The sequence below is a fragment of the Miniopterus schreibersii genome (genome assembly GCF_964146895.1).
Source record: "Miniopterus schreibersii genome assembly, chromosome: 8".
NCBI classification, from domain to species: Eukaryota; Metazoa; Chordata; class Mammalia; order Chiroptera; family Miniopteridae; genus Miniopterus; species Miniopterus schreibersii.
The window spans coordinates 25,004,775-25,021,572 of NC_138109.1; the positions used below are offsets into that span (position 1 = coordinate 25,004,775).

Consider the following 16,798-nt stretch of genomic DNA (forward strand, 5'->3'; position numbering starts at 1 on the left):
TTGTGGATTAATTGTATTGCGGTATGTATTGTGGTAAGAGCAAATACTTCATCTGATTTTAACCCTTTGAAATTTGGGACTTGCTTTGTAATTGTATTGGTCAGTTTTTACAAATCCTCCTTGGATACTTGAAAATTACGTGTATTCTGCAGTTTTGGGGAGGCAATGTTCCATTAGGCATGTTTGTTATTGCCCTTTTAAAGCCTTTCAATGTCTAACCGGGCATGGCTCAGCAGCTGAGCATTGACCTAGGACCCAGGAGATCGAGGTTTGATTCCTGGTCAGGGCACATGCCTGGGTTGCAGGCTCGATCCCCAGTTGAGGACGTGCAAGAGGCAGCCAATCAGCGACGACTCTCTCATCATTGATGTTTCTATCTCTCTCTCTCTTCTCCCTTCCTTTCTCTAAAATCAGTAAAATAAATAAATAAATAAAGTCTTTCAATACTTACTAAATTTTTTGGTCTGCATTTTGAATCAGTTGGCCATATATGTAGCCTTTTATTTCTGGGCTCTCTCTTCTATCCCACTGGTATATATGTCCGTCTGTATGCTCCTGACATACTGCTTTGATTATTGTAGCTTTGTAGCAAGTTTTGAAATCAGGAAGTATAAGAGCTTTGACTTTTTTTTTTTTTTAAAGATTGTTCTCACTATTCAGGGTCCCTTCAAATTCTATCTAAATCTGGGGACAATTTTTCTATTTTAACAAAAGAAATCATTAGGAGTTTGATAGGTATTGTACCAAATCTGTAGATTGCCTTGGGTAGTATTGACATTTTAACAATATTATGTCTTTTAATCCATGAACATGGGATGTTTTTCCACATACTGGGGTCTTTTTAAAATTTCTTTCAACAATGCTTTGTAGTCTTCAGTGTACAAGTCTTTCACCTCATGGTTAAGTTTATTCCTAAATATATATATTTTGATACTATTGCAAATAGATTTTTTTTCTTAATTTCCTTTTCGAATTGTTAATTATTAAGTGTATGGAAACACAACTGAGTTTTGTATCCTGCAACTTTTCTCAATTTATTTATTTGTTCCAACAATTATTTTGTGAAATCTTTAGGATTTTCTACATACAAGATCATGTTGTCTGTGAACAGAGATAATTAACTTCTTTTCAATTTGGATGCCTTCTGTTCCTTTTTCTTGCCTAATTGCCAGGCTAGGACTTCCAATATTATATTGAATAGAGTGATAAAGTGGGCATTCTTGTCCTCTTCTTGATCTTAGAGGAAAAGCTTTCAGCCTTTTGTCATTAAATATTTAGCTGTGGGCTTTTCATGTGTATACACAGCTGCCTTCAAATGTCGCAATTTCCTTTAGAGTTCCACATCTGCTTCTTCTCAGGGCCTTATATGTTCTGTTGCATTCCTCTATCATCTCTTGCCTCTGAGCACCCTTGGGTCTGCAGTTCCACTGCAATTTTCATGTGTCACTGCACCTGCCACTGCTTTCAGCAGCCTCCAAATGATGTCACTGCTCCTGTCTGATGAACAGAAACAGAAATCAGCCCCTTGGGCAGCCCTCAGTCATGCCCAGACATTGCAAGCAAATTCCCTTTTTTTTCAGAAGGAGAAACCAAGAATTGGGGGACTCCTTCCTAATTGTGCTCAGCAAGGGTGTGCAAAAACACCATGAAACTTCCCACTGCTTTTAGTTTTCCTTTCTCTTTTTCTTTGTTTTTTTTAATCCTCACCTGAGGATACGCTTTATTGATCTGAGAGAGAGAGGAAGGGAGAGAGAGAGAAACATCAATCAGTTGCCTCCTGCATGTGGTGCCCCGACGGCTTAGGTGAGATGGAAAAGGCATTAGATTTGTGGGTGGAAGATATGAACAGATAGAGACCACATTCACATAACTTTTACTACAGTATTTTGCCATAATTGTTCTATTTTATTATTAGTTATTTTTGTTAATCTCTTGCTGTGCCTAATTTATAAATTAAACTTTATCATAGGTATGTATGTATAGGAAAAAAACAGTGCGATGGGGTTTGGTACTGTCTGAGGTGTCAGGCATCCGCTGGGGGTCTTGGCATCCCCTCCCATGTGGGGGACCACTGTACTCTGACTCTGCTGTTCCTTCCTCAAGGGCTGGCAGGGGAGAGAAGCAGAAAAAGGGGTGACTTTCTTGTGGACTCGCCAGCTGGGTTTGTTGTCTCACATTTTGGGGGCCTATTTGGGGGCCAGGGGAACTAATGATGACCCGTCTTCTGAGTCTCTGCCTCCCACTCCCACCTCCCTGTCTGTTGCTGCCAGATTCCCTCGGGGCTTTCTCCCCGGGTCAGAACCGGTCCTGGGTGTTGGCCAAGGTCTTGTCTCCCCTGGCCTCTTCATCCACGGCAGCCTGGATGTTCCTGGCTACCCGGAGGCCAGACTGGATGGCAGTGTCTATCCAGCCATGGGGCAGGCAGGTGTGCTCGCCAGCAAAGTGGATGCGGCCCTCTGGCTGGAAGAGCCGTGGCAAATAATCCTTGAATTGGTAGGGTGTGAACACAGCGAAGGCGCCCACGACCAGGGGATCCAGAGACCAGTGCTTGACCTTGGACGACGGGCACATGCGCCGCAGCTCCTCCTTGGGTATCTGGTGCACAGCTGCCAGGTCCTCCAGGACGATATCCAGCACCTGGTCCTGACTCAGGGACATGAAGAAGAGGGAATCGTCGTCGAGAGTGTAGGAGGCCCAAGGACGCCCTTGCCCCCGGGAAGGCTGTGGCTGGGGTAATGGATGTAGCGCCAGGGCCGGTCGGTGATGGAGACTCCGCCCCGGATGCCATCCCGCTCCCAGAAGGGCTCGTCACAGGCCAGAAGCACCTTGGTGGTGCTGGTGTAATGCACCGAGCGGAGCGCGTCGGCCTTGTCTAGGGAGAGTGGTGGCGTGGAGGTGATGAGGCGCGTGGCCTTGGCCGAGGCGGGGATGACAAAATCCATGGTGAGACCGTGCACTGACGGTTGGACTTGCCCAGCCGGTAGGAAACCTGGACCTCGGGCCCATCCCTCACTACCGTCTCCACCGTGGAGCCCGGACGGATGGTGCCAGGCCTCCAGCCGGCGCTGGGGGCTTTGGGGAGCTGGTCGAAGCCGCCTGTGATCTCGGGAAAGCTGCGGGAGTGAAGAGAAGGGAGGGGCGAGCGTGGGGCGTGAGGCCTGGCTGCCCCGTCGCCAGCAGCATTCCTGGTCTGAAAGGGAAGGAAACTAGCTTCATAATCGTACTTTATATACAACATCTTAATCAATCTCTACGAGGGAAGGATTATCATTGAATTTTATAGTTTGCAACACTGACAACAAGAGAAAAGGGAGTTTCCCATGATGACAGCTCGTGGATTCAGCCACCATGCAATTCTGCATCCCAGACCTGGGTTTGGATTCTGGCTCCAGCCCTTGGCCCAGTTGTGTGAACTTGGCTGTTATATGGTTTCTCTGGGCCACAGGAGCCTGACTGGTACAATGGCTCTGAATAATAGTACCTACCTTCCAGGTGATCGTAAGATTACATGTGATAATTCTTGGCAAGTGCTTAGGACGGTGCCAGGCACAGTCACTGCTCAATAATCAAAGTTCCCTTTCTCTGCTCTGATTGGAGGAGGGGGCAGACTTGCATCCCGGTCCAGATCAGCCTTACCCATCGCTTTTGGAGAAGATGATGTCAGATTGCAGGGACTCCAGGAAGGACTTATGGAATTCAACACCCTCATTCATCATATCCCGGATCATCTTTACCGCTCCTGGGCTCAGCATCCCTTCCTTCAGCAGGTAAGCCTGTGGGGGTGGAAGTGCCAGATGGAGGGCCCCGTGTGTAGGCAGGGCCCGGGTCAGGCAGGGGTGGGACTGGGCTCCAGGGAGGTAAAGGCTTGGCCGTGGGAAGAGAGAGTCCTGGTAGGCAGGGGACAGCCCCTGGGAGCTAAGGTGAGCACACTCACCCCTCCATGTCTATCCTGGGGTTTCTTCCTTTCTTTTCTTCTTTTAGCTAATCCTCACCTGTTTTCCATTGATATATATATATATATTTTTAGAGAGAGTGGAAGGGAGGGGAAAAGAGAGAGAAACATCGATGTGACAGAGATACATGGATTGGTTGCCTCTTGCACTTGCCCCAACCAGGGTCAGGGACTGAGCCTGCCGCCGAGGTACATGCTCTTGGCCAGAATCGAACCCGGGACCCTTCAGTTCGTGGGCTGATGCTCTAACCAGTGAGTCAAACTGACTAGGGCTATCCTGAGATTTCTTTGCCTCACTTACCTTGGTGGAATAAGAATCATAAGAGGACATCAGATGGCTGCAGTTGAAATTTTTCAGACTCTGTTTGAGCTGCAAAAGGGGAGGAAAGGGGAAGCAGCTTTGGATTAAAACCAAATATCCAGAAGCAGGACTCCCAGGTTCTCAAGATGTCCCTTTGAAAAGGGTGGTGTAAGGAGGTAGGGAAATGGAAGGACCTGAGGAAGGAAGCTTCCAGGAGCTCCTAAATACGTCTCTTTCCCCCCAAATCTCCCCTCTGTTTAAAGATCTTTGGAGACTGAAATTTAAGGTGAAGACCTTCACTGCAGTCTAGCAGAACTGATTCAATACCAAGGATTCCCTTTCCTTCCATTGCCACTGATCAAGCAGTATGATGGGCCACCCAGGGTCGGAAGATATGGGGCTGGGCCCTAGGGTTGGGGTGGTGACATTCTTAGGGGATGTTAGAAGGAAGGCAGACCAATCGCACGAGTATTGGGTAGGAGTCAGGTGACCTGGGTCCATCTACTAACTTGCCAGGTGACTTAGGCCAGACTCTGTTCTTTCCCAGCCCTGGGAGGGCTCGCAGGAGTCACCTTGGCAATGGACTGGTGGAAGAGATCCTCAGCACTCTTGCCTTTCTCCGTGGGGTTCACGGGATAGCCCATGACCTCTGGGTTGGCCTTGACCTCCCTGATGCGGTGGCGGTGTCCGTTGGTGAGGTACCAGGTGTTGCCATTGTACTGGATGAACTTGTTCAGCTTCAGGCCCAGCTTCTTGACATAGGTGTGCACCAGCCTGGAGCAAATACAGGCCTAACATGGCACCCATCCCAGCGGTACCTCATTCTTGCTGGCTGCACAATAAGAGCCGTTTCCAGGAAAACCAGTTTCTTTATGTGCCTGGGGAACTCAGACTAACTCCTTCCTCCCCTCTAACCCTGTTTCTTCTTGCCGTGGCCTTAGCTCTTTTCCTTCTGCTTTTGCTCTGAGGGAGGTGGGGAGTGGGGAGTTCACCCATCACAGAATGAAGGCCTTTTAGGAAGCCCCAGGGTATAGGATTCCAACATAGAGACAGAGGCCTTTTGTTTCAGGCAGTATTTGAAATTCCACTTTCCATTTCTAGGTAAGTTCAAGGCAGAATCTAAAAACTTTTAGTTTGGGCTGTTTCAATTGGATTTTGTTTTAGCTTTGGGTGGTTTGGAGGGAAATCTCTGGTTCAGTTTATACTTTAAAAAGAAGTCATGTTTTTGGAGGTATGTGGGACACCAGGCAAGGGATCTTTTTTGTTTTGGAAGCCTCAGGACCAGGGGCCAGGCTCTCTTCCAGGAGTCGGTATGGTTTAGACGTCAAGCATCTGCTTTTGTGTCAGACACGTCCTTGATTTTGTGGAGCTTTGTCACTTTCTCCTGGGAGAGTCTTGGGTGAGTCACTTTATATCTCTAAGTCCAGTTTCTTGATTTGTAAACGGGAAACACAGTGTACCAAATTGCAGTAATGAAATGATGCACAGATAATGCTTAGCACATGGTAAGTGTTCGACAAATGGTGGCTGTTATCATTTGATAGCTCACTGTGGTATAATTAGCATATAAGCTGCCCATATTTAAAGCACACAATTTGATGAGTTCATGGTAACTATTATCATGATTCGTTTGGGATCTCCCACTTTCTCTGTGACCCTGGGCTCTGAGCCTCAGTTGTCTCTGTCAAGGGGGAGACTAGTCCCAGTCCTGACTTGCAGGGCCGAACCCAGTGGGACAGGGAATCTGAACGGGCTCTGACTCAATGGCAGCAGGGCCCACAGTATCTCCTCCTAATCCTCCTACCAGCCCTCCCTCCATCCCTTTCCCAGGACCTACCTGTGGGACTTTGGGATGCGCATGGGCCCCAGTTCATAGTACCAGCCCTCCTGCTTGTTCTTGATTGTGACCACTCGACCCCTGACGTGGTTGCTGGCTTCCAGGACCAAAACCTGGGGTCAGGAGAAGCTGTCATTCCCGGGGCCAGGCTCTCCCTTCCCCCACCCGGTACGCCCAGCCAGCCACAGGCTCTAATCTGGAATCCCAGCAGGATAACCCAGCTGCGGGGGTGGGGGTCCTCCAGGAGGGTCCTGGGTAAGGTGAGTGAGGCAGAAGAGCTCCTCGGTGGCAGGGGACAGAGTGCGACTTGGTCTGTGCCTGTGAGCAGACCCCTTCTCGACTTTTGTTTCCATGAGAACAGAGATTACGGTTAAGGCCACATCTCAGGGGAGTTTTGAGAAACAATAACTAAGGGCTAAGACACCTAGTGGGTTACGTGCAGTTGTTTTCCTTTTTCCACCCGGGGAGCAAACCCAGAGGCTAATGACTGAGGCCCCTCCAAAGCCTGCTCACCTGGTGGCCAGCGTCCTGCAGGGCCTTGGCCGCCACCAGGCCTGACATGCCAGCTCCCACCACCACCACGCACTTGGGCAGTGGAGAGGTGTGCAGGCCCTCCTGGGCTGTGACACGACGGACTCATATTCAGGGTCCTGGAAGCACTTGGCCAGGTCCTCATCGTAGCCAAGGCAGCTGGGAGTAGCCAGCAGGAGCCCTAAGATCAGAATTCCTGGGGCAGAGAAAGGAATGGGGGCTGTCGTTCTGGGGCCCAGGCGCTGTACCCCACCCTACCCGGGGTGAGCTTGGCTGGGCGAACGAGTGGGGATGGCAGTGTATTGAACGTGTGGTTGTAAACACGTGTGTTTGAGATTGTGTCTCTGTTGGGGTGATTGTGTTGTATTGTGTGAACGGTGCTGGTGTTAGTTGTGTGATTGTGACTGTGGACTGTGAGTTCATGTGTGGGCACGTGATTGGAAATTATGAGTGTGTGCAGGTTCGTATTTGACTGTAAATATGCCTGCTTCTAATGGTGAGTGTGTATGTATGTGAGCTTGTCTGTGATATACGTGCTGTGACTGTGAGTTTGTGATTGTTGTTCAGTATGACTGTGCATTGTGTGTGATTTTATGTGAGGGGGGTGTGTTCGTGGGACAGTGTGGTTACCTGAGTAAATGTGTGCATGAATCTGTTGGGAAAGCGAGATGGGATACAGTGTGTGTGTGTTGGTCTGGGTTTCGAGTGTGTCAGGTGCACTAGCCTGGGTTTGGAGTGTGTTGGGTGTGCGCTAGCCTGGGTTTGGAAAAGTGAGGATGGTGAATGTGCATTCCCTTGGGTCTGAGAGGAAACGTGGCTGCCTGTGTTCTTGTGTTAGATTCTGTGTGTGCATTTGAGTGTGAGGCTGGGTCGGGGAGCCTGAAGGTGCCTGTGTTCTTTGGGAATATGTGCATTTATGAGAGGATGTTGTGTGTGTGTGTGTGTAAGTGAGAGTGTGTGAAGCACAGTTCTCTTCAGGGAAAGAGAATGGAGGAATTATAACCAGTTTCTCAGTGACATCTAGAGCCTCAGGGGACCCTTGCAATCCTGTTGCTTGCCCCTAGCTGCCCAGTATTTTTCCACAGCCCTCCAGGTTTTCTACTGTGCAGCTGAGACTGGAAATCAGAGTTAGTCTAGAACATGCAGTAAGTCCTGAGTGACTGGTTTTCTCCACAATAACTGCCCTGATGTACAGAGAGATTCGCCTGGGACTGAGAGAAGAGGCTGTGTGGCTTCCTCAGTGTCGCCTGTTCTAAAAGGGAAAAGCCAGGAGCTGTGCCACATTGTGCCCTTGTACTAGCTCTGGGTTTTTTGGTAGGTGAGGGGCCCTGGTCTAGTCTTTGTACAGGTGAGGGCCTGGCGCTCTTGGCCACAGTGAGATGGGCTACAGAGGTGCCAGGAGCGCCGCCAGTGCGCAGCTCAGCTGGGGAATAGCCATGAACTCGGGGAGATCCACGAGGAGGACAGGAAGCTGAAACAGCCGCGCGCACACACACACACACACACACACACACACAGAGGAAAGGTTGCAGGACAAGGACAGGGGCTGCAGGAGGACCCCGGGGTAGCAGAGGAAGGCGCTGTCCACTAAGCGCTGCGATTCGGGGGCATAGACCAAGGTCAGCGGCACGCTGCTGGGCACAGGAGAGGGTCCTGGAAGGCCAGGAGCTGGCCACTCTGCGCAGGGTCCGTCTGCTGCTGCTGACCAAAGGGAAGTTGGTTGCTGGTGACTCCCTCCAAGACGTGGAGAGCACAGCCCACGACGAGCAGTGGCTTGCACACCCCAGGGGCCACAGGCCTGCCAACCACCCACCAGCGTGCTGCGAAACACCCTTTGCTCTGCGGCAGGAAGAATGACCCCAGCGGCCCCGCTGTGGACACTCAGCCAGTCCCCGGAGCCCGCTCGCCCTTGCAGGGGGCCGAGGCACTAGTGGTGGCACTAGACGCGCTGATGCAGCACCCAGGCCCCACCAAAACTCCCGCTTCCCGATCCTCTTCCTCCACTCGAGCCAAACGCCTCCTTTGCCGCGACGTGAGACCACAGGCACCTGCATGCCGCTGACCCAGCCCATTCCCTGGTGGCTCCGTCAGGCCACAGGACGTGCATCCAGCCAGGCTTTGGCTCAGCTGCACTTCAAGAGTGCTTGTTATTAGTGTCATTTTAAGCCTAAGTAGACACCCGTCTCCCAGGAAGTAATGTTGATGTGTTATGAGTTCTGTTATTATGTCACAGAAAGGAAAGGGGGTTTGCTGGAGAAGCCTGGCGCAGGAAGCAAATGGGAATAAATAAGGGCGTGTTCTAGAGAAACAGTTATGGCCTTTGAAGGCGATGACAAGAGCTCTCATTTCCCACCTGCGCCTGCGTTGCGTCTTGTAAGAAGCAGGAGGTCAGTGTGACCCCACGTTTGCTCTGCAAGGGCAGGGCCCCAGAAGGACTGGCCCGCACAGGAACCTGCCTGCTGCACACCCAGCATGGCCAGGCCGCCCATCTGGCCGCCCTGGGGCAGGGAACGCTGCAGCCCTGTGCCTCCTGCCCAGGGGCCTGGGCGAGCCTTGTAGTACATGACCAAGGGCAACTGTGCTGTCCTGGGCTAGGGAAGGAGCCCAGCGCCTGACTTCTAACCCTCAGCAGTTTTTACTTAATTTTTCTAGCTCAAAGGATTTTTTTTTTATTATTATATTACTTGGCAATAACTAATCGTGTGTGGTGAGAAAGAGTGTAGCTTTCCATTCATCATTAGATGCCGTTCCAGAAGGAGGAGATGAATTCGGGGGGGGGGGGCAGGGTTTAGTCCCCAGCAAGTGAAGAAGAGGGTTTTTGAGAGCTGAGGGAGGGCAGCAGGGGATGCCTAAGAGACTCTGTCACCCGGCCCTCGGGGCTCAGCCGTTGAGCGTCGACCTATGAACCAGAAGATCGTGGTTCAATTCCCAGTCGGGGCACATGTCTGGGCTGTGGAATCCCCAGTGTGGGGCATGCAGGAAGCAGCAGATCAGTGGCTCTCTCATCACTGATGTTTCTCTCTCTCTCTCTCTCTCTCTCTCTCCCTCCCTCCCTCCCTTCCTCTCTCTGAAATCAATAAAAACATATTAAAATAAAAAAATAAAAAAAGACTGTTCAGTGCTTATTCTGGCTTAGGTGTACGGGCTTCAACCCCAGACGTCACAATGAAACACACTTGACCTCTCCTTGTCAGGCCCCTCTTGCAAGCTCTCGAGGAGATTTGTTGCATAAAGGGCCCTGCAGAGGTTCTGAGCAAACTCTTGTTACTCACCTCTGCTTGGAGTCATCTGTGAAACGTTCAGCTGTGTGAGCTCCAGGGCCCACAGTGGGCAGGAAGTGCAGTGACCGCAGCCCCCCACTTGTTGGGTGCAGGCCGCCCTCTGCAAGGGAATTAGCCAGGGTGGCTCTCCAACGTGACTCGCCGTAGAAGGACCCACCGGAAGGTGGATGTTTGAATCCCACCCGCTCCCCTTCACTGGGGTGGAGGTAGCTTCAGAACGGACGTATTTCATAGATAATATGGGAAAGTAGCAGGAAAAAAAGGCAGAATAGAGATATAAAGAGTGGGAAATGAGGAATCGATTTGGAAAGCAGAGCTGAAGCATTTACAGCCTGTTGGAAGGGTGCACGCGCAGTTCAAAATAAGGCTTTCTACTTGCAAAGTCCGGTGGGGGATGTATGGTCTTTTAACAAATCAAGACGGCAACGCTCATCCATCCAAATAAATCTTTTGCATTTCCAACATCCGTAGACTAGCTTATCTTAGCAAAATATATGGATCCCTGGGAAGGTGTACCCAAATCCATGTTAAACTTTTATTTTGGATGTACCAGAAAATCCTGTTTGTGACTCTGTCATGAATGATTTGGAATCTGATCAAATTTTGTCTAAAGGCCCAAGTGTTGAATGTTCTTTAAATTCCACAAGTTATGTGTGGAAGAGTGTGAGTAAATGCTAACATTTAAAGAATGATCCAGATTCCTGATGGTATAGAAATTAATCCTGGCCCTGGCCGGTTTGGCTCAGCCGTTAGAGTGTCGGGGCTCCGACTGAAAGGTCGCGGTTCCGTTCCTGCTCAAGGACACATACCTCAGCTGCAGGTTCACTCCCCAGCCCCAGTTCAGGCTCGTACTGAAGGCAGGCAATTGATGTTTCTCTCTCTTCTCTCTCTCTTCCTTCCTTCCACTCTCTAAAAGTCAATGGAAAAAAATATCCTCAGGTGAGGTTTTCAAAAAAGATAACAAAGAAATTAATCCTGAAATTCTCTACTCTGTCTTTGATGAACGTGTGGATTTAAGCACATTCAGTCTTGGAGAGAGCAGACAGAGCTTGGCGCCATGTACTGAAATGCTGTCCTTCCTGGGGTTGGGTCCAGAGGCTCACAGAAGACCCCAAATAACAGTTCGTTCCTGGAATTGCTGGAATGGACAAATCCAGATTGAGTAGCATGTTTTTCTGGGCATGATTTATCCTTGCTTTAACCATGGCCATCTGAGGTTGTGTAGCTACGCTGTGTGTGTGTAACTGGCTTGGTTTATTAATCCCACAACTGGAGACTCTACTACTGATTGAATATTTACTGAGCACCCAAAATATGTCAAACACAGTACAAGCCCCAGCTTGAAGAGCTTCACAAAGTGAGTCAGCCGCACATGCATCTTATACACATAGCAAAGGCGTCAACGCATGAAGGAAAATCAGTGGAGGCACTGCCTTGAGGAACAGGTGCTCCTGACCGCTCATCTGTGGGGAATGGACCCTGGGCTCACTCCCAGATCTTTGCCTGGGTCCCCTTGACGTCAGTTCTGTGACTTGCCTTTGCAAGACTGCTTGATGTTCAGGAATGCAAGCCACAGGACAGAGGCGGTTAACGAGCTCACCTGAGAAGATAAACCTGGAACTCAGCACCCCCTGCAGAAGAGCAGGCTGAAAACCCACAAGAACAACATTCAGGAAGGCTACATCAATCGGAATACTGTTACCTTAGCATCCCTCACAGTTGCTAATTCCAGGTGACTGTTGCCAACACATATTGAAACACTCCCCGGCCGATTTAGTGAGATGAATCTATTGATTGACTGCCAAAAGTGAGACCTGGTGACAATGCTTGCAAAGCGGATTACAGAACCTCCCGTCAGCCTCGGAGAGGGCTGCTGCCAAGTGCCAGACTGGCTCAGTTCCCAGCTCTATGGCCTGCATGGCTCCTTGCAGGAGAGGATTGGATGCTTGGTATTACCTAAAGTGGATTATATTAAATAAAATTTTCTACTTTCAACCCTGTGTGGATTTCTCTAGGACTCACTTCTGATAGATTTTTTTTAGAGTTAGTTTTTTTCATAACATTTTAAAAATATATGTTTTTAAATTGTTTAGAACAATTTTTTAAATATATATTTTTATGTGTTTTAGAGGGAGAGGGAGGGAAAGGGAGAGAGAGAGAGAAACATCAATGAGAGAGAAACATCCATCGGCTGCCTTCTGCATGCAGCCTACTTGGGATCGAGCCTGCAACCTGGGCATGTGCTCTGACTGAGAATCAAACCGGCGACCTCTCGGTGCATGGGACAGCACTCACCCAACTGAGCCACACCGGCCAGGGCTAAAGTTAGTTTTATAGCCAAACTAGCCCCAAAGAGATTTCACATAAGGTAAGAATTAATTAGTTGCTATTCATTTGCCAATTTGCGTACTTTGTAAAAATGTTTATAAACGGCATAACTCTCCAACCTCTTTAGGCTCTCCATAAAATCCATATAAATATTAAAAATGTTAAGTTGGAAGCATGATAGAAACAGGTGGCAGCTTTTCTAGTCATTATTGGGATACTTTCTTCTCACAGTTGATATAGACTTACTGACATCAAGCTAATCAGGAAACACTTCAATTTTGGGATTTGGAATAGTTCGTAGTGTATAACTTTATAATGCAATTGATCTGACTGGACTCACGCAGTGCCTTACACATAGAAGACATGTAAGGAAATTGTTGACAGAATACCTATATATTCCTGATTACAACGAGTTGTCTCTATGTGATTCACCAGGTATCGTCTGAAGGCTTACAAGAGTTTTCCCCAAGTAACTCACTGCCAGAATTCAACTTCAAATTCTTAACACCTGTGACAGGCACAATGAACGCTTCACTCAGATGTTTCTGAGACTAATTCAAAAGAGGATACTTCTTACCCTGGCCAATGTGGCTCAGTTGGTTGGAGGGTCATCCTGTCCACCAAAGGGTCACAGGTTCAACTCCCGTCAGGGCATGTACCCAGACTGCAGGTTAGAGCCCCAGTAGGGGCATGTACAGGAGGCAACTGGTCGATGTTTCTTTCACACATTGATGTTTCTCTCTCCCTCTCCCTTCCTCTCTCTCTAAAGCCAATTTTAAAAATTATAAAGTTTAATCTTGAATGTATGTTAAAACCAACTAAAATGCTTTGAAAAACCCTTATGCCCAGGCCCATCTCAAATTGACTGGACTCTCTGAGGACAGGGCCTAGTCAGTGATGTTATCTGAAAGCTCCCCAGGTGATTCTAGGAGCAACCAGAGCTAAGAAGCAGTGAATTGAACCAGGCAACAAAGAGACCACAATGAATCCTATTTCTCCCCAACGAATCCCATCCTTTCCCCATCGCCCCCACTCTCCACACATACCCCAAGAATGCTCTAAGGAAACATGGGGTGTGTGGCCTTGAGCCTCCCGGTAATGGCGCTGCTGGAAGCGCAGGAGCCGGTCCCTGGGATGCCACAGGGCTGATCTGACAGCTGCATACCAGGTACCATTGCCTAAGACTCCTGCTCTCACTGCCCAGTCACTGTTGCAACGTCAATGTGGAAACCCCTGTCCCTGGGCACTTGTCCTCGTTTACAGAACTCTCAGGAGGTTACGGCGAGAATTATCAGCATGGTATCACAGCCCAACAGCCTTCACCTGTTCCCTTAACCATGGGATTGGAATCCCTGTTCTGTGCATCCTGGGGAGTGACAGTTTATTTTTCTCTTTTGACCTGAAGTAAGCTCCTCCCGGCCCTTGTATTCGGAGTTGATCGTGTCCCAGGTGTGTCGCTACAGAGCAGGTGCCGAGCAGTTGTAAGACCACCGCCGTGGGTCTGCTGCGACCGAGCAATTAGACGATGCAGGAGAACGCTGTAGCTCACAGATTACACCCAGTTTCAGAAAAGCAAATACCTGAGCGCCCACCTTGTGGCAAACGCTGGGTGCGTACACACAAACATACCCACAGGTAGGACGTCTGTCCTATGCACAGCTGTATGTCCCCTTAAGTGACTGGTACCTTTTCCACTTTATTCCTATTTAATCCCTTCATTGACTAATTTATCTCATCATTTTCAAATAAAATTGGGGGTAAGGAGAGGAAAAACAATAGCAAGACCTTCTTGAAGGTGACTTGTAAGTCTTTTGCACTATAAATGCAAGTGGATTTAAAATTAAAACCCCCTTTGATGTATCAAGGCCTTATTCAGGAAACGCTAACATCCTAGATGTCGATTGGTAATACACGCTTCCCCGGAATTCTAGAAACAAACGGGTTCCAGTCAGCTAAGCGATATCAGGTATTACATCTGAGCTGCAAACTTTTAAAAAGGCAAACCGACAGGCTTTACGTCCTACCTCATTGCCTTTTCTCATCTCACCCTGTGGCAAACAGAAGGAAAAGCAAGGAAGCGGCCACGGTTCAGAAACACTGTTTTAAAACCAGAGAAAGAGCTTTGCTTGACCTTTAAAGCACAAATAGAAAATAGTAAATCTCCTTCCCTCTCCCTGGCCTCCTCCAAGCAAAGCACTAGCAGCAAAGCCCATGTAACGTTTTACAAAGACTCGAGGACAAGGCAGGGCAGCTGAGCAAGAGGGCCGGGCTGCGTGTTCTGCCCGTGTTGGCTTAGCTCTGGTTCTGGGAACAGGTTCCCCAGTCCAGCCTCGCGGGCACCCTGGGAGACCGGGGGTGGGGGGGGGTGGGGGGGGTGGAGGGGATCGGATGAGGCAGGCCTAGGTGCAGAGGCATCAGATGACCACGCAGACTGTCGTGCTCTGGCCCTGCGGCGCCATCCTGGGGAGCCAGGCAGGCAAGAGCTTGAGCAAATCCTCACAGAAGCTCGCCTGCTCAGCAGCGCCACCTGGCGGCAAGGCCCAGTACTGCAGCTCCCCTACTCAGCAGCGCCCCCTGGCGCCGGAGCCCGGTACTGCAGCTTCCCTGCTCAGCAGCGCCCCCTGGCGCCGAATTCCGGTACTGCAGCTCCCCTGCTCAGCAGCGCCACCTGGCGCCGGGCTCCGGTACTGCAGCTCCCCTGCTCAGCAGCGCCCCCTGCCGCCGGGTCCCGGTACTGCATCTCCCCTGCTCAGCAGCGCCCCCTGGCGCCCGGTTCTGGTACTGCAGCTCCCCTGCTCAGCAGCGCCCCCTGGCGCCGGCTTCCGGTACTGCAGCTCCCCTGCTCAGCAGCGCCCCCTGGCGCCGGGTTCCGGTACTGCAGCCCCCCCCCCCCCCCCCCTGCTCAGCAGCGCCCCCTGGCGCCGGGTTCCGGTACTGCAGCCCCCCCCCCCCCCCCCCGCTCAGCAGCGCCCCCTGGCGCTGGGTTCCGGTACTGCAGCCCCCTGCTCAGCAGCGCCCCCTGGCGCCGGGTTCCGGTACTGCAGCTCCCCTGCTCAGCAGCGCCCCCTGGCGCCGGGTTCCGGTACTGCAGCTCCCCTGCTCGGCAGCGCCCCCTGGCGCCGGGTTCCGGTACTGCAGCCCCCCTGCTCGGCAGCGCCCCCTGGCGCCGGGTTCCGGTACTGCAGCCCCCCTGCTCAGCAGCGCCCCCTGGCGCCCGGTTCCGGTACTGCAGCTCCCTGCTCGGCAGCGCCCCCTGGCGCCGGGTTCCGGTACTGCAGCTCCCCTGCTCGGCAGCGCCCCCTGGCGCCGGGTTCCGGTACTGCAGCCCCCTGCTCAGCAGCGCCCCCTGGCGCCGGGTTCCGGTACTGCAGCCCCCTGCTCAGCAGCGCCCCCTGGCGCCGGGTTCCGGTACTGCAGCCCCCTGCTCAGCAGCGCCCCCTGGCGCCGGGTTCCGGTGCTGCAGCTCCCCTGCTCAGCAGCGCCCCCTGGCGCCCGGTTCCGGTACTGCAGCTCCCCTGCTCAGCAGCGCCCCCTGGCGCCCGGTTCCGGTACTGCAGCTCCCCTGCTCAGCAGCGCCCCCTGGCGCCGGCTTCCGGTACTGCAGCTCCCCTGCTCAGCAGCGCCCCCTGGCGCCGGCTTCCGGTACTGCAGCCCCCCCCCCCCCCTGCTCAGCAGCGCCCCCTGGCGCCGGGTTCCGGTACTGCAGCCCCCCTGCTCAGCAGCGCCCCCTGGCGCCGGGTTCTGGTACTGCAGCCCCCTGCTCAGCAGCGCCCCCTGGCGCCGGGTTCCGGTACTGCAGCTCCCCTGCTCAGCAGCGCCCCCTGGCGCCGGGTTCCGGTACTGCAGCTCCCCTGCTCAGCAGCGCCCCCTGCCGCCGGGTTCCGGTACTGCAGCTCCCTGCTCAGCAGCGCCCCCTGCCGCCGGGTTCCGGTACTGCAGCTCCTCTGCTCAGCAGCGCCCCCTGGTGCTGGAGCCCGGTACTGCAGCTCCCCTGCTCAGCAGCTCCCCCTGGCGCCCGGTTCCGTTACTTTCAATACCCAGACATATCCGTATCCCCTCGTCTCTCTCTTGTCACATCTAAGTCCCCATCCCTCCTCCCCTTGCATGACCCTATACCTAGACTCCCCTTTGGATCCATCTCAACTTACTGAGTCTAGCTCTTCTCCCTGTTTCATTGCTTAGCCCCCCCTTCTTCAGGTGCTTCTCTCTCAGACCTAGAGAAGGGACTCCACTTACCCCTCATCTTGGCCATGGACCTGTAGCTCATGCTGGGCCCTGGGCGGCTCCCCCCCTCTTTATGAGAAGCCAGCTCCACCCCGACAGTGGCTGGCCCTATCCCACCAACCTGCCCTAGGGCCCTGTTGGCTGAGCCAAGCAGAGAAAGAAGCCATGCCCTCAAGTCCTGGGCTGTCAGGTGAGATGACCACTGTGACTCATTCTCATTGCCAGCCTCATCTGCTGCATCCCCACCTTCCTCATGACCTGTCTCCCCTCCCAGGAAAACCACTTCTCTCAGCCGAGACCCCAGCACCCAAGGGCCAATGTGGAGGGACCTCACTGTTTTTCCT

At 51.8% G+C, this 16,798-nt stretch overlaps 1 protein-coding gene across 1 annotated transcript; it reads right to left on the reverse strand.

Moving 5' to 3' along the window:
• Nucleotides 1-2,295: 2,295 nt before the first annotated feature.
• On the reverse strand, nucleotides 2,296-16,497 carry LOC308560431 (L-amino-acid oxidase-like; the record flags this gene model as incomplete). The annotated part of the gene is given in 10 exon segments (XM_081144362.1): nucleotides 2,296-2,694; nucleotides 2,697-2,962; nucleotides 2,965-3,113; nucleotides 3,637-3,773; nucleotides 4,254-4,322; nucleotides 4,826-5,027; nucleotides 6,091-6,203; nucleotides 6,604-6,719; nucleotides 6,722-6,817; nucleotides 16,467-16,497. Coding segments are annotated over 10 exon segments (1,578 nt in total).
• Nucleotides 16,498-16,798: the final 301 nt, after the last annotated feature.